The sequence below is a fragment of the Electrona antarctica genome (assembly GCF_951216825.1).
Source record: "Electrona antarctica genome assembly, chromosome: 21".
NCBI lineage: Eukaryota > Metazoa > Chordata > Actinopteri > Myctophiformes > Myctophidae > Electrona > Electrona antarctica.
In genome coordinates this window covers 41,805,954-41,828,059 of record NC_136802.1, presented here as the reverse complement: position 1 = coordinate 41,828,059, position 22,106 = coordinate 41,805,954, and the positions used below count along the sequence as shown (strand labels likewise).

Here is a 22,106-nt window from a genome sequence, read left to right as displayed (position 1 = left end):
CTCAAAGGTTCCGTCGTCTAAGACAAGCCGGTCAGTGCATCTATATGTCAGACCCGGGATCTGAGTATAAACATCCCCGGTCGAGCATGGCAAGCCAGTCGTCTTGGAGGATGGCTTGCCAGACCCTCAGCCCTTCCTTGCCAGGAGAGTGCTGTAAGCAGCACACCACCCCCCGAAGACATAGTGGAACCCACCCAGGGGTCCACCTGAATTGTCTTCCAGGACAGCCGCTGTCCCGAGAGACAGCGGGTGGGGTCTGGGGCCTTAACTGTCAGGACTGAGGGATGGGCTTAGCCCGCCGAGCACATTTTAGCCATACCCCGCCGGTTGGCCTGTAACCGGACACGTAGGTCCCTGGAACTGCCAAACCTGACTGGGGTTGCACAGCCTGAGGGCAACCGAGGCAAGCTGCTCACGGCTGCTTGTGGAGGTGCACATCCTGCACACCTCCACAGCCTCCTTAGGATGCTGTAGCAAAGCACTGGCCTTTTGGCCAAACATGGCCGACGGCTCAATAGGCAGCGTCATTGGGGGAGCTTGGTCCTCCTATCGCAGCTTGGATTGGGGCCGCCACAGATGGCGCCTCGTCAAAGGGCATCGATAGCATTGCCCGCTGCTGCTGCCTGGGGAGCCTGGAAGCCAGTAGCTGCAGCTCCTAAAGGTCCGGGCCCTTATGGTCACATAAGCGCCGCATATAAGCCGGTGCTGAAGTAGTGACAAAATAGGCCTGTGTTGACTAGCTGCGCCTAGATAGCCATAGTGCATTTTTGGGATGAGAAGGAGCTTACTTTGTGGTTTCGAACCGGTAACCGGATTATACCATGCAAGTTTACACCTATAGGTGCGTGAACGGCCTTGCCGTGATACACCGTACAGTGTACTCCGCCCCACAGCCGCGGCACACTCCGCTGTGTTACCGAAATTGGCGAAACTACATCACGGACGCGTGAGCTGACACCGTCAGCAATACACCGTATATACAGTAGTGTGCAAAGGGCTGTGATTTCAGGGCTTGCTCCTGGCAGACTCAGACTCAGACTCAACGCAGAAGATGGCTGCCACGGCAGCCATACACTCGTGTCGTGTTTGAATAGACTGTCTCCGTGGCTTCCCCCGTCCGCACAGGTTCTACCACGCAGTCTACACCGGAGTGCGTGAACGTTTTTTGCCGCAATACACCCCAGGGAGCTCTCTCTCACGAGGCGAAGCAAAAAACACAGCCCTACAGACGCGGAAGTCGCCCCAGCGACAATACGCCTGTATAGTGTGCTGTGTTCAATGCTAGCCTGGCAGGACTGTTGTTTCGCTGTGCCGCCGCAGGTCAACTCCAGCCCACGGAATATGCCCCACGGATGCGTGAATTGACGCTACGCCAACAATACACCCGTATAGAGCTTTATTCCGCTGCCTTTATCAAGGATTACCGCGCCACTTGTCCTGTCTGTGTCCCTGCCCACAGGTCGACAGACAGGCTATACACCACAGGACGCGTGAGCTAACGCTATGTCAACAATACGCCTGTAATGGTGTTTTTGGCTGGTTACCCTGTTTTTCCATTTAATTTAATACATATACACACTATTATTTTAATTATATTATATTATAATAATTATAATTATAATTATATTTTAATAATGATTAAATAAATACACATTCTGTTTGGAATACTCAAAAACGGGGAGTATAGTAATGTGCTTGAGAAGTGAGGGTCACAGTTTACACTGCTGTCTCTCAGTCACATATTGATATTCATGTGTTGTTGTTTTGTTTTTGTTTTGTTTTGTTGCAATTTGTAACATGTTTCGTGTGGATCCCAAAAGACTAGCTGACTGCCATGGCATCAGCTAATGGGGATCTTTCCGAATAACCAAATAAATAAACAACAGCCAGCAGAGCTTCTATAATCTCTCTCTATCTCTTTCTCTGGAGGAGGTCGCACCTGAACTCCACAGCTGAGCTGAGGCACAGAGTGTTTGAGTTGGAGACAACACTCTGCTCCAAACTTTTTGCATTATATAGTGTATATACGTATGCAGATTTCCACTGTTTAGCCCATGCTTAGAACGGGGATTTATGAGTCCGCTTTCCAGGCAACAATTACCCTACGATATATCACCGTGATGTCACGGGGATGTCACCCACGGGATTCCCTACACAGCACTGGAGACCAGACTTTGTTTGTTGTGGAATTAATGTATGCCCCGCTGTGTCAGCGAGACCGCGCACTGCATGCGTGAGTTGGCATTCAGCTCGTCCTGTCTATGACAGAACCACCACCGTCGCGTGAGCTGACCCATCAGCAATACGACAGTACGGTGCGCTGACTGCCTTTCTCAATTCGGAGAGCTTGCTCCGTGACGTCACACGGGATTCCCTTCGTGTCGTGTCACTGTCCACACTGTCAGTGTGGACTTTTTCCTTTTGCTCAATTCGGAGGAAAACTTGCTCCGTGGCTTCCCCCGTCCGCACGGGTTCTACCACGCAGTCTACGCCGGAGTGCGTGAACGGTTTTATGGCCGCAATACACTCAAGCGAGCGAGCTCTCACGAGGCGAGCAAAGACACAGCGCTACAGACGCGAAAGTCGCCCCGGCGACAATACGACTGTGTTGTGTGCTGTGTTCAATGCTAGCCTGGCAGGACTGTTGTTTCGCTGCGCCACCGCAGGTCAACTCCAGCCCACGGAATATGCCCCACGGATGCGTGAATTGACGCTACGCCAACAATACACCCGTATAGAGCTCTATTCCGCTGCCTTTATCAAGGGTTACCGAGCCACTTGTCCTGTCTGTGTCCCTGCCCGCAGGTCGACAGACAGGCTATACACCACATGACGCGTGAGCTAACGCAACGTCAACAATACGCCTGTAATGGTGTTTTTGGCTGGTTACCCTGTCAGATTACAAACGAGTGATTGAATGAGACAACCCTGAGAGGGGCGAATGTCACGCCGGCTCTCTACCGCAACCTGCGGTGGGTCTATCCGGTCTCTATTCCAACCCGTATTCATTTAAATTAAGTCGAGACGCCACGTCTGTCTGGTGACTAGAAGAAGATCAAAAAATCTGTGTAATCACGCACACCTGGGCCTTATATACCCGTGCGTGCCAGTACAACTGGTGTGTCTTAAAGAGATATCCACGTCACAAGTGAGGTGGGGTCATTCCCCATACATCTGAAATATGTTGGGTGGAGAGGTAGTCTCGATACGATAGAGAACTCCTGTTCTGCCGTACCTTTGAGGTATCTAAACACATGCTTCACTGTGTTCCAGTGTTCTAGTGTTGGCTCAGCAAAGTGTTGGGATAACTTACTAACCACAAAACTGATGTCTGGTCTAGTGCATGTGGATAAGTAAATCAGGCTTCCCACTGCCTCTCTGAACCTTCTTGGGTCTGTCATTTTTTTCGGCATCTTCAGTGTACTCTAGTTTAGCCTCACACAGAGTCTCTCTGGACCTGCAATCCTGCATTTCAAATCGCTCTAGAATTTTGTTCACATATTTATTTTGTGGCATTTTGACTTCACCTTCTGTTTGGTCAAAATCGATCCCTAGAAAATGCTTCAACTTTCCTAGATCCTTCATTTGAATTTTTTCAGTGAGCATCATTTTCACACTGTTGAGTACACCCTTGTTGCTAATAGCTATGATAAGGTCGTCAACCCAAACAATTAACATCACCTTCTCATCATGTTTCTCTTTTGTGTACACACAGTGATCAGCGGGATTCTGTACAAAATCATTCTCAGTTAAACATTCGAATTTCTACCGGACTGCTTAAGGCCATAGAGAGATTTGTGTAATTTGCACACTAGCTTTTCACCGGCTGGTGACTCTTTCTCATAGCCTTCTGGGCTGCTCTATGTATATTTCGCAATCAATCGGTGCCAGTGGCGGCTCCAGACAATTTTTACTGGGGGAGCTATAAGGGAGCTTGACTAATAATGGAGGTGCTATGTCCCGCACAGCGGGACGATTTCTTTTTCGGGTTTAGCCCCCAAAAACACGCCTCTGGGTGGTTTTTTTTGCACGTTTCCTCCCTAAAAAACAGCCTTTGGGGAGCAATTTCACACCAGCAAACAAGCAACTTGCAATAATGCAGTTATTAATGTGCAGGCTACTGTTTTCAAAAGCAAATTGCAATACATTAAGTTCATCATACACCTATTGCTCTAAGGCTGCAGTCCATTAACCTTCCCTGACTCCGCCAGATGGTGGCAGTATTGGGGGATATTAGCCCATGCCTATCCAACAATCTTGAGCATTATGGCTTATCAGTAAACCATGTAACCAACACAAAATCATGCGCGTGCGCGCACGCACGCACGCACGCACGCACACACACACACACACACACTCTATGTAGTGGATGGACCACGACCAACCACGACTAATAATGGAGGTGCTATGTCCCGCACAGCGGGACGATTTTTTTCCGGGTTTAGCCCCCAAAAACACGCCTCTGGGTGGTTTTTTTTGCACGTTTCCTCCCCAAAAAACAGCCTTTGGGGAGCAATTTCACACCAGCAAACAAGCAACTTGCAATAATGCAGTTATTAATGTGCAGGCTACTGTTTTCAAAAGCAAATTGCAATACATTAAGTTCATCATACACCTATTGCTCTAAGGCTGCAGTCCATTAACCTTCCCTGACTCCGCCAGATGGTGGCAGTATTGGGGGATATTAGCCCATGCCTATCCAACAATCTTGAGCATTATGGATTATCAGTAAACCATGTAACCAACACAAAATCATGCGCGCACACGCGCACGCACGCACGCACGCACACACACACTCTATGTAGTGGATGGACCACGACCAACCGTTTCTTTAAACAAGTGTTTTATTTTAATTGTGTTGCTGGGACTATATCACTATATAGCCAATAACTTGTAATCACACACAATCTGAGAGCGAGCAAAGCAGTCTGAGAAGTGAGAACCCAATCAAATCAACCCATCGGCAAATAAAGGAAACACATGACTACGAGAGAGAGAGAGAGAGGAAAGGGGGGGAGAGAGAGAGGGCTGTGTGAGAGAGAAAGAGAGCGGTCAGAGCGGTCACACATTCTATTGGCCCTATACAAGGAAGCTCAGAGAAGGAAAATAAACAAACGTCATTTTCTCTACCATGCAATTCAAGCCGGCAGATTCGTCACAGTGAGTGGCAATCTGCTGCCGAAACTGCGGGGAATGCATTGGAGTGAATGGAGCCGAGTGGACAAGCACACGAACAAACTCTATTTCTGAACGATTGAGACCAAAATAACAGAAGACATATAACACATTATTGTCTGCTGTGTTGCTTTTCGATGTGTACACTGTGTAATTTTATAGAGCTATCCAAAGAGCACAAAGTACGTTTCTGAACGTGACTGTCTGCAATTCCAGCCGGCAGATTCGTCACAATGGGTGGCAGCCTTGCAAACTGAAGCAGACGTGAAATGCATTGGAGTCAATGGAGCCGAGTAGACAAGCATATTAATATACACTATTTCTGAATGATTGAGACCATTGTAAAATAATATCTTATGGAAAATAAAAGACATATATCACACATTGCTTTCTACTGTCTTGTTTTAGATGTACACACCTACATAATTTTATTTAGCTATCCAAACCGCAGCTGAGTGTTGATAGACTGAGTGATTAGGCCTACAGTCACTGATTGACAGCTGTCTGCAAATCAATCCAAACACCTGTTGCCAGCTCTAATCCATTGAGTTGAACGAGCAACAAAGTAAGTAGGCCTATATCTTGTTATGGAAATATTTGTAAATACATGCATAAATATTATGAAATTAAATTAATTTAAAGGACTGACCTGCAGTGCCAACTAAGCATTTTTATTCAAGTACTGTATTGCTACTATTTTGAGGGACATGACACAATCGTTTTATATTACCTCTATACATTTCACATGCAAATATTGTACTTTCACTACAATTATTATAGTTATTACTACTTACTACCTAAAACTTATGTATTAGGCCTCTATTGTTATTACAACAATAGACTGTCTGTATGGCTAGTTAATGTATTGTTACTAGGCCTACAACAGAATCTAGGCCTACTCTAGACTGTAGGCTACAGTTAATTTGCGTAGGCCTATTATTTTAAAACTTAACCACTTAAGCCCTATTTTGGATATCTGCTATTTTCATTAACGCTAAGACATTTAAAAGAATAAAGTGAACTTTTACTTTGGTACTGTAAGCAGGCCTATATTTTGCTGGCAATACTTACTGTAGGCTACTTGTAAATTGTATTGCTATATTACTTTGAGATAGCCTACTGTTAGGCAACTTTTGCTTGAGTGAAGAAAAAAAAACGTATTAGTATTTCATCCAACACCACTGACATTGCAATTTGCAAAACACTTTATTTTCAACATTTTAAGACGCTATTTAGTTTGTAATGTTGATGAATTAAAAGTTAACCAATATGGTCTCGCGTCCTCAATGAAATTGAGAATAGTGGGCTAGGCCTATTACAATTTATTAATTATGGAAAAAATCATTAACATGGTGAAACACATCTTGATGATGTCATCAAGATGTGTTTCACCATGTTAATGGTTTTTTTCAGACCTCTAGTTCTAGGAAACACAGAATGGGGGGACTTTTTTATTATTTCCACACAACAGCTCTAAGGTATATTAATGACATAGTAAAATGTTGAAAATGAGTGGAATGCCCCTTTAATGGGGGAAAAAACGTAGGCCTATCTATCAAAGAAATGTAAGCAAAGTCTTAACAGGCCTACTAAACTACACTACAACATTAAATAAATCGATTACAATTAAGAAATTTAATGAAAAGTAGCAATATTTCTATTTGTAAGTTCTTATCTTTGTTTTCTGTGGTGTTTGTTTGCGCTCCTGCCTCCATTGACAAAACAACAATTGCATCTAGACCTGGGAGCCGGAGCTTCTTCCTTTTGGCATTGAAAATCATTGCAAGTGACAACCGACAGGGCGGCGGCGAGGCGCAGTTGAAGCCGACAGGCGGAAGTAGAAGGAAAAACAAGGCAAAACACAGAAATGACCGGACAAAAATGCTTTTTATTAAAGAACACGGAATGTACCAGCAAATTTCTAACACCCGTGTGACAAATTGTGAGTAGGCCTACTTTATATTTGAAATCGGAATGTTTATATACACGTTTGGACTGTAATAGTAGCGATCGCGTAAAACAGGCTGCAGTTGCGCCATGACTGTATGTCATGTTTCAGGGCTATCTCTCCCCATGCCTTCGGCCTGGTGGAGACAATAAAGATGGTGTTGGATGCAGCTAGGCGATTCTTGGACTATTGGTGAGATAACTGGAGAAGACCTGGATGACATACTAAGAGAGGAATACATGAGTCATAAATGGACATACAATGTTGTGAAGTGGATATATTGGGTGGGGTCACTGTATATTATAATTGCACTAGCTGAAACTCAGCAAGAAATGTAGGTGGAAAGTTCCACACTCAGTCTAGTAGGTGGCGGTAATGCACCATTTAGGATTGCCAACCGCCATAAAGAAAGAAGAGGAAGGTCTAGTTCTTCCTGTTGACAGGTTTCTCCTAAACAAAGACGGTCTCACAACAAAAGAGGTCAAATGTCTCATAACACGAGTTAAAATGTCTCTTAGTTGCGGAAAAATGTCTCATAAAGGAGTTAAAATGTCTCATAAAGGAGGTAAAACGAGTCAGATGGAGTCTGTACGGCTGGAGATAAATGGACACATGACGTCGGTGGGAGAGCAGATATTGTGCGTTATGGAGAAACACACAAGCGGTGATGTTTGTCGGTTCAGAGTGTTTGTGTTGGAGCGCCTCAGTGCAGCCGCACTGTTCATGTACAGCCTCTTCCAGAGAGAGATGGAGACACTACACACTGCTGCAGGTGTGTGTGTGTGTGTGTGTGTGTGTGTGTGTGTGTGTGTGTGCGCGTGCACACGTGTACGCGTGTGTGTACGTGTGTGGACGTGTGTTCAAGCCATGCTTAATTTCTGAAACATTTCCATGTCAAATTAATAACTATACCAAAGCAGTTCCTGCAAAATGTTTTAAATCAGAAGAAAATGTAAAAAGAATATATAACATCAATGGAACAAACAAAAGCATTAATAAACTTGATTTGAATTGTGTAGCGCTGGCCGGGGGCGAACGCGGGTTCCCCATTCCACAGGCACGTACGTTACCAGTCGACTAAAGAGCCATGGCCCAATGGGCGAGTAGTAACGCAGCACCGTATATTGAATATAATACTTTTACATGTACAAAAAGTTCCAATAGAAGCAGCATTTCAGTGGAATAACTTAAAGTCCAAAATGTTTGGTAAAACCACGTTTGCTACAGTCTAATTGACGGTTGCTAGGATGCACCAGTGAACTCCATGCCCCTTAGAGAGTGTGTGGGTGAAGTTTAAAGGCAATCAGACAAACCGGAAGTTTGAGACCTGTATCATGCTGGGGACCAGAGTTATGGCTGTTTTTCTTGGTACCACATAATTCTATACTGTCACAGTAGTTGGCAGCAGAGTCAGACACAGGCCTTTTGCTGATATCTGAGGTGGCTGGGTCTTTCAGTACCTTCATGATGCTCAGTGATCATAGAAGGTAGGTTTGTTTCCTTGCCCAGCCCCACATCCCTGGTTTTGTCTACAGGCACGTGTTCGGGTGCATTTCACCTGTGTTTAGTGATAGAGAAAAATCCCATACACCCACAATGGGCTTTCTTTCTTATTTGTCCTTTTTTCACTGGAGCATATAGCACCGAAGTTTGACGTCACTTTCAGTAGAAGGCGTCAGTCCCCAGGTTCATGTATTTTTTTATTTGCATTGTAATCTCCATGGGGGGATTTTAGGTCGCTTCATATAAGAACTGTGTTTGAAAAATAAACCGACCACCCCGGCCTTTCTGTCAGGGGTGTGGCTGTGCGTCGTTAATGATGTCCATTCATATTTGATACAGCCAGTTTCTGGAGAAAATGGAATTAATGTGGCTGCAAAAGCCTTGAAAATACATATGAAGGCAATGTCGCTGCTAATATACGTCATGCCCAGCTGTCAACACATTGCGTTCCTGAGATTCCTCGTTGACGTAAGCTCAGCTGGTGGTGACTCGACTCGTACTAACCACGAGACATTAAATATCAATAAAATAAAAATAAACGTAATTAACGTTCAGTTTCTGTTGTGCGACGGGCAGATGCAGCCACCCGCCTACCCGGAAATGTAGTCTCTGGGTTGTTTGGCTCGTTTCTAACGCTTATTTTGTTACTCTTTGGGTATATTTGTACATTTCCACCTTCAGTCGATGCTTCATATCCATATGAGTGAAAAGGCCGGGGTGATCGGTTTATTTTTCAAACACAGTTCTTATATGAGGCGATCTAAAATCCCCCTATGGAGATTACAATGCAAATAAAAAGTACACAAACCTGGGGACTGGCGCCCTCTACTGACAGTGACGTCAGGACTTCGGTGCTCTATTATCACATGTCTCAGGTAAGGCTGAACGATTAATCGTTTTCAAACCGAAATTGCGATTTGAAACCACGCGATTAGCAAATCGCAAAGGCTGCGATTTTTTTTTAATTATAATATTCAACCCGGAGCACGTCTGATCCAGTATTTACAACACGGCTGTACTGTGCTCTCTATTCTAACCAAAAGTGTCCCTGCAGTGCATGTGACTGCAGTGCATGTGTACACGCTCGCCCAGTGCCCAAAACAAAGTCATCATTTAAGTCTACTCTGCTCTGTGTTCAGTCAGTGCGTTGATGCTAATGCTATGCTATATAGTAGTCAGCAGCAGCTGAGCAGCAGCCGCATGCATAGCGTCTGCGGAGCCCGAAGAAACTTTCTTAAATCCGCACAATTTAATCCCAAAGAGATCAGGCACTTCGGGGATATGGCATTATTTTGGTTTTGACGTTACAGACGTACAACAAGAGAGTTTTGTGCAAGACCTGTCATGGTGCGGCGACAGTCAAAACATCCCGCGGCAACAGCACAACTTCGCATGGCACGGGCGCTGTCCTGCTGTCCTGTCCCCTGTTTATTTTAATGCTACATTGTCGTCGTCGTCCCTGATTCTGGTGAACCGGTCCCCATTGTGGTGCATGTACATTTGTAATGATTTGTCTGAGCGAGGTCCGCGAAATTGTACCGAGATCCGAGTAGAGCCGTCATTAAAAAATAGCTTACACCAGGACCCGTGGTGGGAAAAATGTTTAACAAGCTCATAAACATTAAAGTTAAAGTGAGCTTGTCTTAAACCTTAGACAAAATTATCTCTAATAATTGATAGCCTAATTATGTCATCACATCTGTCAAAATGTAGCCTACACTTATGCAATGCATGCAATGCTTTTATTTGGTTAAAAAAATCCCACCCGTGTGAAGTGAGGGGCGCTCTTATCATCTTACATCATCATGACGTAAAATAGACACCATGGCCTATGTCTTTGCTCAGACACTGACATCAAATTGTCCATTCATTGTCATTGGGAATTTAATGTTTGTGTAGGACGTTTGTGACCATACACTAAAGGCTGGATATTGGAGGGGCTATAGTGCCCCTCAAAAACAAATAAATCAATTGAACATATCTAAATGTGAATATTAAATGAGAATCACAATATTTTGCTCTGATGATTAGATAACTGTAGGCTAATAGCAATTGCACTTAAATCTGGAAATTACATTGCATTTATGGTCTGTATCCAGAGAGCTGTTTACAATTATTTCTAACATTACAATTTGAACACACATTCTTATTGTAGACAGTTAATTAAACACAGGTCAATTTGGTTAGTTAGCCTACATTATTTTGAGCTGTCTCACATCATGTGAATCCTGACATCACTGCCTGGTAAAGTAAATTAATGGTATGCTATTTGGTAATGTTTGGTAAAAGCCGTGGGAGCGAGGACTCCCACGGCTCACAGAGAGCTGTGTCTGACCGCACTCCACCGCGCACCGACGTACTAGAGACATCACAGGCGGCAGCAGGGAGAGCTACCGTCAACCACCCCCCACCGCTGTCTACCCCCACCAGCACCGCACGTGCGCCACCTAGAGGACATGTTAAGTTGCCGCAGTACAATGGAGAGGAGCCGATTGAAAGTTACCGCATTCAGGTGGAACTGGCAGCTCAACTCAATTGCTGGTCTGATGGAGAGACAGCAATGGGACTAGCAGTGGCATTGAAAGGACGAGCAGCACAGGTATTAACAAGCCTACGCAAGGAGGAACGGCTGAACTATAATGTGCTGATGGGAGCTCTGGAGCAGAGGTTTGGCCGACCAGTGTCCATGGATGAAGCCATGTCCAAATTGTTCGCCAGAGTGAGAGGTGAAAAAGAGGGCATAGGAGCTTATGCTGCGGAGATACAAGAATTAACCCTACGCAGCTACCCTGGCTATCCACGTGAGATGCAGGAAGATTTGGCACGCACCGCCTTTGTGCGTGGCCTCCGACCCTATCGTCTAAAAGAGCACATTGGTGTGTTTGGGCCGCAGACTTTCCGAGAGGCATTACGAGAGGCGGAACGGGTGGAGTCAATGCTATGGTCCCCCAACCGAACCCCAGCTGCACCAGCCTACGTGAGACGGGCAGAATGGGTAGAGGACCAGAGTGTCGAAGAGGAGGCCGTGCAGAGTGCAGCTCCAACTCCCCCTCGCCAGGAAAAGAGAACAGCAAAGTGGCGCCAGCCAGGTGAACGTTCCCAAGCCGGCTGCTACCGCTGTGGGGAACCAGGCCACATCGCTCGCAACTGCCCTGCCCCAGCACCACTAAACCCAGCACCGGCGTTAAACGAGAGAAGGACGACACAGTGAGGGAACTGTCGTCCTGTCTCACCCCCCCCCCCCCTCAGAACATCGCCTCGGCCGGGTTGGCCAAACAAAGGGACTGTATTTGGACTGCAAATTGAACGGTGTCAGTTGTCAGGCTCTAGTTGACACCGGAGCCTCTCTGTCCCTGGTGCGAAGAGGAATACTGCCAGGTGGCCACGACGCATCACCCACACTGTGGTCACCTACAGCTATGCAGGTCAGGACAGTGACGGGAGAACGAGCACCGATGCAAGGCTATGGACAGCTCCAGATAGCGATATCCAGTAAAAGTCTGCGCCATGAGTTTTGGCTGGCAGACATTCAGGAGGACTGCATCGTTGGGGTAGACCTACTGGAGGAGCTTGGGGCAGTGATTGACGTTCCACGGGCCCGCCTTCACATGGGGCCCGTGACCATAGCTCTCCATCAACGTTTGAGAAGCAAGACCAGAAAGACAGCCAACGCCGTCGCCAGGGGGGGAGACAACCACCAACGCTGCCGCCGGAGGAGAGACCACCGCCACCAGCATCGTCACCGGAGGAGAGACCGCCGTCACCAGCATCGTCGCCGGAGGAGAGACCGCCGTCACCAGCACCGTCGCCGGAGGAGAGACCGCCGTCACCAGCATCGTCGCCGGGGGAGAGACCGCCGTCGCCAGCATCGTCGCTGGGGGAGAGACCGCCGTCACCAGCATCGTCGCCGGAGGAGAGACCGCCGTCACCAGCATCGTCGCTGGGGGAGAGACCGCCGTCACCAGCATCGTCGCTGGGGGAGAGACCGCCGTCACCAGCATCGTCGCCGGAGGAGAGACCGCCGTCACCAGCATCGTCGCTGGGGGAGAGACCGCTGTCACCAGCATCGTCGCTGGGGGAGAGGCCGCCGTCGCCAGCATCGTCGCCGGAGGAGAGACCGCCGCCGCCGTCAGCATAACCAGCGAGGGGACCCTGGCCTGCAATCCACCAGCTCCAGCACCGCCGGTGCTGGCGCCGTCGGAGGAGACCTGTGCAGCAGTAGGGGAGCTCTTCCAGCGCAACAAAAACAATCTCTCTCCCTCACAGCAGCATCTACTGTGGGGCCTGCTGGAGGAGTCCCTCGATATCTTTGCCGCCCGTGACGAGGACTGTACGCAGACCACCCTGGTTCAGCACAAGATTGACACTGGACCGAACCAGGCCATTCGCCTCCGGCCACGGCGGTTACCCCTTGCCAAGAGAGACGCAGCGGAGCAAAAGCTGCAGGAGATGGCACAGGCGGGTATTATTGAACCCTCCAGCAGCCCTTGGTCTGCCCCAGTCGTCTTAGTTCCCAAGAAGGACGGCACTTGGCGGTTCTGCGTGGATTATCGGCGGCTGAATGATGTGACTCTCAAGGACTCGTACCCTATACCTCGCATTGACGACGCCCTTGACCACGTCACTGGCTCCAGCTGGTTCAGTTCCTTAGACCTCCGTTGCGGGTACTGGCAGGTGGAGCTGGCGCCTGACTCCCGGCCCAAGACTGCATTCTCCATAGGGGAGGGGCTGTGGCAGTTCCGCGTTATGCCCTTTGGACTCTGCAACGCCCCGGCGACATTCGAGCGCCTAATGGAGAGGGTGCTGTCCGGGATCCCCCGGAACCGCTGCGTGGTCTTTCTAGATGATCTTCTGTCCCATGCAGTGGACTTTGAGGCAGCGTTGACCGGCCTTCGGGAAGTGTTCCAAGCCATACGCAGAGCAGACCTCCGTCTGAACCCAGTTAAATGCAACCTGCTGCAGCGAGAGACAGCATTCCTGGGCCACGTGATAAGCGGGGAGGGGGTTGCCACTGACCCAAACAAGATCGCCGCAGTGAAGGGGTGGCCGACGCCCCGGAACGTGGAGGAGTTAAGGAGCTTCTTGGGCCTGGCATCCTACTACAGGCGGTATGTGCGAGGCTTCTCGGAAATCGCCAGTCCCCTCCACCGCCTCACACATAAAGGACAGACATTCCAATGGGACGAGGCATGTCACGCTGGATTCCAACAGCTGCGCGAGGCACTGACCGTATCCCCCGTTCTGGCCTATCCGGACCCAGGCAAGCCGTTTATCGTGGACACGGATGCCAGCAACAGGTGCCTGGGAGCAGTGTTGTCGCAGGAGGGAGAAGATGGAGAACGGGTGGTGGCATACTACAGCCGCTGTCTCGAACGGACTGAGAAGAATTATTGTGTCACCCGGTGGGAACTGCTGGCAGTCGTGAAGGCATTGAGACATTTCCGGCCATACTTGTATGGGAGACGGTTTCTATTGAGAACTGATCATGCCTCACTGACTTGGCTCCTCCACTTCAAGGAGCCAGAGGGACAGCTGGCCCGGTGGCTGGAAATCCTCCCAGAGTATGACTTTGAGGTGCGGCACCGGGCGGGAAAACTGCACACCAACGCCGACAGTCTGTCTCGCCGACCCTGTGAGGAGCTCCAATGCCGTCATTGTCAGCGTGCGGAGGAACGAGACACACCAGCGCTGTCTGTGGGCGTTCTTCAGGCTGACATGGGGGCGACCGGGGACGAGACCACAGGCAGTTCCACCGCAGTGGAGGCCATTGACCCACACAGCATGTGCCAGGAGCAAGACAGCGATGCAATCCTCAACCGGGTCCGGAGTTGGGTTGAGGCAGGTCAACGTCCTGAGTGGTCCGCCATATCAGCTCTAGACAAAGAGAGCAAGGCGTACTACTCCCAGTGGGCCAACCTGGCGGTCATCAACGGTTTGCTGCACAGACGGTGGCGGGTGCCCGACAGAGATGGAGAGATACAACAGCTCCTGGTGCCCCTCGGCCTCCGCGACAAGGTGTTGCAGCTGGTCCACGGCGCTGTAGGGGCGGGGCATTTCGGTGTTACCAAGACCCTGCGTCGGCTCCGGTCCAGGTTCTATTGGCCGAACTGTCGCTTGGATGTGGAGCTATATGTCCATCGGTGTGACCTATGCACTGCCCAGAAGGGTCCCACCCGGCGCTCTCATGCCCCACTGCAGCAGTACCAGGTGGGGGCGCCTATGGAACGTGTGGGCGTCGACATCTTGGGGCCATTGCCGGTCAGTGACAGGGGGAACCGCTACATCATCGTTGCTATGGATTACTTCACCAAGTGGCCAGAGGCCTACGCCGTTCCAGACCAGACTCGGCAACCACGGCGGCGGCACTGGTTGATGGAATGTTTTGCCGGTTCGGGGCTCCGGAGGAGCTACATAGTGACCAGGGCCGCAACTTTGAGGCCCACGTGTTCCAGGAGGTCTGTCAACGGCTGGGGGTGAGGAAAACTAGGACCACTCCGTTACATCCCCAGAGTGACGGGCTGGTCGAGAAGTTCAATCACACCCTGACCACCCAGCTCGCTATCCTCACGGACCGACGGCAGAAGGACTGGGACCTTCACATACCTCTGATTCTATGGTCATACCGGACCGCAGTTCAGGAGTCGACACAGTGCACCCCGGCCGCTCTCATGTTTGGCAGAGAGTTGCGGACCCCGGTGGACCTCGTGTTTGGTCCTCCACCTGAGCCAGACCTCCCGGGGGAGCCAGGGTTGGACTACTACTCGCAGCTACGAGAGAAGTTGAGAGTGACACACGAACTGACCCGGGGGGTGCTTGCAGAGGCTGGGGCTCGCCAGAAGCGGGCCTATGATTCCCGGTGCGCGGGGATGGATTTTGCTCCAGGGACTCGTGTGTGGGTGTTTAGCCCAACCCGGAAGAAGGGCGTGTCGCCTAAACTTTGCAGCAAGTGGATTGGGCAATGTACTGTATTGCAAAAGTTGTCTGACGTGGTCTACCGGGTGCAGATGCTGGGGGGCCGAGGGCGCAAGGTGGTCATTCACCGGGACCGGCTGGCACCTTATCAACCACGTGTGGAGGCTGTTGAGACCCAGGGTGAGGCTGAGGGCCTCTCCATGTCAAATGTGTCTCCAAGGGGGTCTCCAAGGGGGTCACCGGAGGCCCCGAGGCGCGGACAGAGACAGAGGCGTTTGCCTCAACACCTCCGGGACTATGACGTTGGGTTAGGGGTTACTGGGGACAGTTAAACCCCTTAGGTGGGGGCAATGTAGCGTCCCAGTGGAACACTAGTACTGTGTTATGGTTAGGACTGTGCTACTGTGTGTGTTCCTTTAAGGACCAGCCCGGGGGGGAAGTACTTCCGGGGTGAGGGCGGAAGCACGTTTACTAGTTTGGTTGTTGTTGTGCTCTGAGCCGTGGGATTACGCTAGCATTTTTGGGTAAGCTATTCGTAGCTATCCAGCCACCACTATTGTGTGCCTTGTAACTCGTATTACTAATAAAAGCTACTTCAAGAAAGAAGGTTGTCATGTCGTTCGATGGGGAGAACCCCACCGGTCATTACAGTATGATGATTTCGGGTGTGACAGTACAGTACAGTGACTGTATAGTACAGTATAGGGACCCCCTGGGGACCCCCACACGGTAACTCTCGACCGTTTCGGACACGGGGCGGCTCGCCTGAACCGGGCCAGCACCATGGGCGTGTTCCTGTGGGTCTGGAAGTTTCGGGGACCCCCCCGGGGACGCCCACACGGAGTTGCACCACTTACTTCACATGGGTGTGATTTTATTTTATTTTATTGCGAGTCAAATCGCAATCGCAATATTGGTCAGAAAAATCGCAATTAGATTTTTTTCTCAAAATCGTTCAGCCTTAGTCTCAGGAATGGGTAGACAAAGGAGAAGTTCCCAGATCCATTATATTGTCTTTTTAGGAATATTTATTTTAATTAATACCCAAGCTTTTCAACGACCCCCCCCCCCCCCTCCCCTATGATATGTATTATTTTGTTTTCTTTGTGAAAAGTCATGATGAAATATTAAAGAAGAGTACCTCAATTTGTATTGCTGTATTCGTATCGTATCGTATTTTGTATTTATATGGAATATTTTACATTGCGTAAAATATAGGCCTACCCGAGTTTAGTGATGGTGACAAAAAGGATGTTTAGTGTTCCAGGTTAATAAGACAGACAATAATGCATTATCTCTCTCTCTCTCTCTCTCTCTCTCTCTCTCTTGCTCTCTCTCTCTCAGATGTGTCCAGTTTGACGGTAGAGCACATGGTGGTCGAACCTCAGAAGCGTGGCCGAGGCCGTCCCAGAAAGTATCCCGTGTGTCTGCCCTCCCCTGTGCTACAGTCTGTGGTGATCCAACCTGAGAAGCGTAAACGTGGCCGTCCGAGATTGAGTGAACGTGATGGTCCTGTGCCCTCCCCTCTGCCAGAGGAACATCAGGAAGAGGAGGAGAGAGCAGGACGAGGCAGAGAAAGAGAAGAGGAGACGGGAGGAGAGGATGAAGAGAGGATAGGAAGACAGTGTGATAACAATCCAACATGGCATCCAGGTGACAATGGAACACTTATATTATTAGGGCCCGAGCACTGCACAGTAGTGCAAAGCCCTATTGAAATCGCAATGACTCATCTTCTTCTTCTTCTTCTCATTATTATTATTATTTTATCCACAATGAATCACGTTTTTGAGGCGCTAAACGTACTCGAAAAGTTGTGTAACTTTGCACACACAATACAAGTGGCAGAAAATTACGTATTTTAACCGTTATGCTAGGATATCGCGCCGCTCAACCCTTATTTTGAAGATCTAAAACGCCGCCACCGGATGTTTGTCAGCCTAATGGTGTGTGTGTTGTCTCGACCGGATGTTATTGTTTGCCTGGACGATGAGAAGCACTGGGCGGCGCCATTACAGCAACAGCTAGGCTCCGTGCAATAAGCGCTGTTTTGACCAGAAATGCCGCCTGGGAGGGGGATTTGGAGACTAAAGCGACTGAAAGTGTGCGTGCGTGTAATAATGAAGATGGCACAGTCCACGGTCTAAGCTAACAACAGATAGCCGTCCGAAGCTTATGTGAGTAGCCTTTCCACTAGATCGAATCAAACACATTTATACAACTGAATAAACGTAGCTACGTATTTTGGCAGCGTCTCTTCCCGACAAATAACGCAGACTACGTTTTTTAGCGGGGAAAAGGTTAATGACACTAATATCCTGGCGTGCGTACCGCAATTTTTTTTTGTGGGGGTGGTATTGGTAAAATCATGTAGTCCTTATTTTTGCTGATATCTTTAACATTACATTGCATCAAGTTTGTTCTTTTGTTTTTGTTTTGGTGAATGTAGGTATAGTAATTGGCGAAAAAAATAAGAAAGAAATAAAGATCCAAATGTCCAAAGGAAAGAAGAAGACAGGTGAGGAAGAAAATCATTACTATGTGTATTATACATGTATGTGTCCTGCCGGTTACAATAGTGACCATAATTATTTTCTTCATTCACGAGGCTATAAAGTGTTACTGAATGCTTCATTAATGCATTTCCAGGAAATATTGGATAAAAATAAAGGGTCTCAATGGAATATGTGCAGTGTCACATGATTACTTTAAATTGTCACATGAACAGGGCTTTTTACTTCCTGTCTGCACCAAGAGGAGCGGATGGCAGCAAAATGTTATTAAAGTATCTTAGAAATATAGGACAAAGATGTTTGGTACACATATTGTTTATGGTGTGTATGCCTTTGTAATTACTCAAATTTGTTCAGTGTGGTCATAAAACTAAAGGCTCATTCATAGTCTGGATTTTCGGTGGTGGGGTGACCACCGCTCCGTTGGTGAGGTGACCACGGTAGCTGAAATAACGTTGAGCGGTGGTGAGTAAAAACAGAGAGAAAAATCCATACTATGAATAACGCTTCACAAACATGTGAACGGCAACAATAGTGACCGGTGGGATAATACATTGCATCTAGCTTTACACATACTAATACACATATCGTAGCTATTTATTCTCTTTCTGCTGTGCTTCCTTTTAGTTTAACCCTGGCTTAAATTCTATTATGTTGGATGAAAATGCTCCCAGATAAGGGATGCATCATTGCTGTGATTCCTCAAAGTGAGAAAGATGGTGTCTTTAGTGATTGTGTTAGCAATGGATCAGACGTGGACTTTGAGCGGCAAACAGGCCATTAGCCAGCCAGGCTGTTGAATGCACATGCTGAAGTTATGCAAGTATGTGGTACAATGACCTCATCACCACACCCCTTTCTCCCATGAGTAGATGAGGGATGCAGCATGGTGGTCGGTATCTAGTTAGATGATGGTCAAGGTGAACTTTCACTGTCCACAATACAATTGTCTTGGGCTTTCACCCCTCCTGCAGCCACACATAAAACATCAGTGACAAACAAAAACAGAGGGAGACACAACATTATACAAGTGTACACAGTGTGGTTAATTGAACCTTTCACAGTCACTACGCATTATGGTGGTAGGTAGTTAGATGAGGGATGCATTGGTGGTAGGTAGGTATGTATGTAGTTTGTGTTTCAATATTTTTTATTAAGCAGAAAAAGACATGGACAATACATGAACTTATGACACATGGACACCACAACATACGACACTTAAGGGGCGGGAACCCCCTTCTGTAACAGTTTTTTTTTCTTTCTCTATTAAACACTTGGAGGTTCTCTGAGGGTTTAGATCAAGATCTATAAGACATTAATAAGATCAACCATAGTATGTATGTAGTTTGGTGAGGGATGCAGTATGGTGGTAGGAACATAGTTATAAAGGATAGAGACCCCCCCCCCCCCCACTATTAATTTCAGTGGAAGTTGCTCAGTGACGCACGTGACGTCATGAACGTCCGTCCATTTCCATTAAAGTGCTGCAATTCCACATTTCGCCAGTAGGTAGTGGCATCTTCAACGTTGGATAGCCTTACTGGGGGCTTGGGTAGGAAGGATAGTTAGGTGAGGGATGCAGCATGGTGGTTGGTAGATAGGTAGGTAGGTGAGGGATGCAGTATGGTGGTTGTTGGGTAGTTAGATGAGGGATGCATTGGTGGTAGGTAGGTAGTTAGATGTGGGATGCACTATGGTGGTAAGTAATCAGATAGTGGAGTAGGATGGTTAGATGAGGGATGGATTATGGTCATAGGTAGGTAGAGCTATGAAAACCTGCCTCGTCGTGCCCGTCACGCCATGTGACACGCTCCATATACAGTATGGCCAATACATATTCCATATGTTGATCTAAACCTCATCAAACCCTTAGATCTCCATATATGGAGCTGACCTGTTCTGACATTACATATGTTGATCTGACCTCATCAAACCCTGTACACTCAAGACACGCTCCATATATAGACATATCCTTTTTTGCATTTTGCCTAGCCTTGTTAAACAGGGACAGGATTTGTTTTCCTGTGGGAGTGTCATCCTCCACAATATATGTGCTTGTTTCTAATTCCCTTTTCCCCCCGTAGACTACTTCGCCTTCACAGAGGAGGTTCCTGAACAGCAGGAGAGGAGCTCCAGTCTGGTCCAGGAGGAACCACAACCTCCACAGATTAAAGAGAGACCAGAGGAGGCTGGTGGTTCAACATTGGCATTACTAGAAGTAAAGAGTGTACATGATGATGAGAACAGAGAGAAAGAGCCAATAGCTGGTACCTCAACTGAACACATGAAAACACAAGCTGATGTAGAAGACTGTGGAACATCACAAGCAGCTAGTGATGAGCAGCTACTCTATTCACACTGTTCTGAATCTGACACTGGAGAGAAAAGTGAAGGTGATGAAGAAAACGGAGAGATGGAGCCTGTAGCCGGCACCTCAACTGAACACATGAAAACACAAGCTTACATAGTAGGCTGGGTATCATCACAACCAACTAGTGATGACCAACACCTCTCTTCACACTGTTCTGATTCTGATGCTGAAGAGAAAGGTGAAGGATACGATGAAAACAGAGAAATGGAGCCTCTACCCAGCACCTCAGCTGAAGCCGATGACTGTGGAACAGACCAGCTCCTCTCTTCAGACTCTTCTGAATTTGACACTGAAGACAGTGATGACTGGGCGGAGACCAGGGAAGGTCAGTCAGCCTTAAACTCGCTGAAATCAGACTGTTCTGAATCTGATGCTGAAGACAGAGATGACTGTAAGGAGACCAAGGTATGTCAGTCAGATTTAAATTTACTGAAATCAGACAAGACACAAAATATGGAAGGAGACAACAAGCTGTCTCAAGACATGAACACTACCTCCATGAAGAGTCAAACAGGGACGAAAGGCTTTATTTGTTCCTATTGTGGCAAAATGTTTAATGACAAGAGTTGTCTGAAGAGACACACAATGATTCATACAGGGGAAAAACCCTTTACCTGTGGAGTGTGTGGCAAAATGTTTAATCGAAAGGGTGATCTGGAGAGACATGCAATGATTCATACAGGGGAAAAACCCTTTACCTGTACAGTGTGTGGTAAAGGCTTTATTCGAATGTATCATCTAAAACGACACGCAATTATTCATAATGGAATAAAGCCCTTTAGTTGTAAAAGGTTTGGCAAAGGCTTTAGTCAAACTGGTACTATAAAAACACACATGAAGAACCATAGAGGGGGAAAATCCTGTAAATGTACAGTTTGTGGCAAAGGCTTTATTCAATTGTATCATCTAAAAAGACACATGATTATTCACACAGGGGAAAAACCCTGTCAAGACCCGAAAACAACCTCCACGAGTGCCACAGGGAAACAAAGATTTCTATGTTCATATTGTGGCAAAATGTTTAATGTAAAGAGAACCCTGGAGAGACACACAATGATTCATACAGGGGAAAAACCCTTCACCTGTACAGTGTGTGGCAAAGGCTTTTATCGAATGGACATTCTAAAAGGACACATTTGTGGAAACATCAGTAGTCCAAGGGGTGATCAAAAAACACACACGAGGACCCATATAGGAAGAAAACTCGTTATCTGTGCTGTGTGTGGAAAAGAATTTAGCCTAAAAGGTAATCTAAAAAAACACATGCAAATTCATACCGGAGAAAAGTCCTCCATTTGTACAATTTGTGGCAAGAGTTTTCGTAAAATGAAAGCACATATGTGGATGCATACAGGGGAAAGACCCTTTACTTGTACAGTTTGTGGTGAACAATTTAGTCTAAAGCCTAATCTAAAAAGACACATGAGGACTCACACAGGTGAAAAGCCCTTTACTTGTCGAATTTGTGGCAAATGCTTCAGTCGAAGGGACGAAAAAAAAAGCCACATGATGATTCATACAGGCGAAAAGTCTGTTTCTTGTAGTGTTTGTGGCAAAGGCTTTATTCAAAAGTATCATCTAATAAGACATATGAGGACTCATACAGGGGAACAACCCTTTACTTGTACAGTTTGTGGCAAAGGCTGTAGTCAAAAGGGTGATCTAAAAAGACACATGAGAACTC

At 47.5% G+C, this 22,106-nt stretch overlaps 1 protein-coding gene across 1 annotated transcript; it reads left to right on the top strand.

Annotated features, from left to right (window-relative positions):
- Positions 1-7,672: 7,672 nt before the first annotated feature.
- On the top strand, positions 7,673-21,665 carry LOC306914398 (uncharacterized protein; the record flags this gene model as incomplete). Its single annotated transcript, XM_079491392.1, has 5 exons — positions 7,673-7,895; positions 16,883-17,191; positions 17,988-18,056; positions 20,136-20,827; positions 21,654-21,665. 5 exons carry the CDS (start codon positions 7,673-7,675, stop codon positions 21,663-21,665), a joined length of 1,305 nt encoding a protein of 434 aa, XP_079347518.1.
- Between the last annotated feature and the right edge of the window lie 441 nt (positions 21,666-22,106).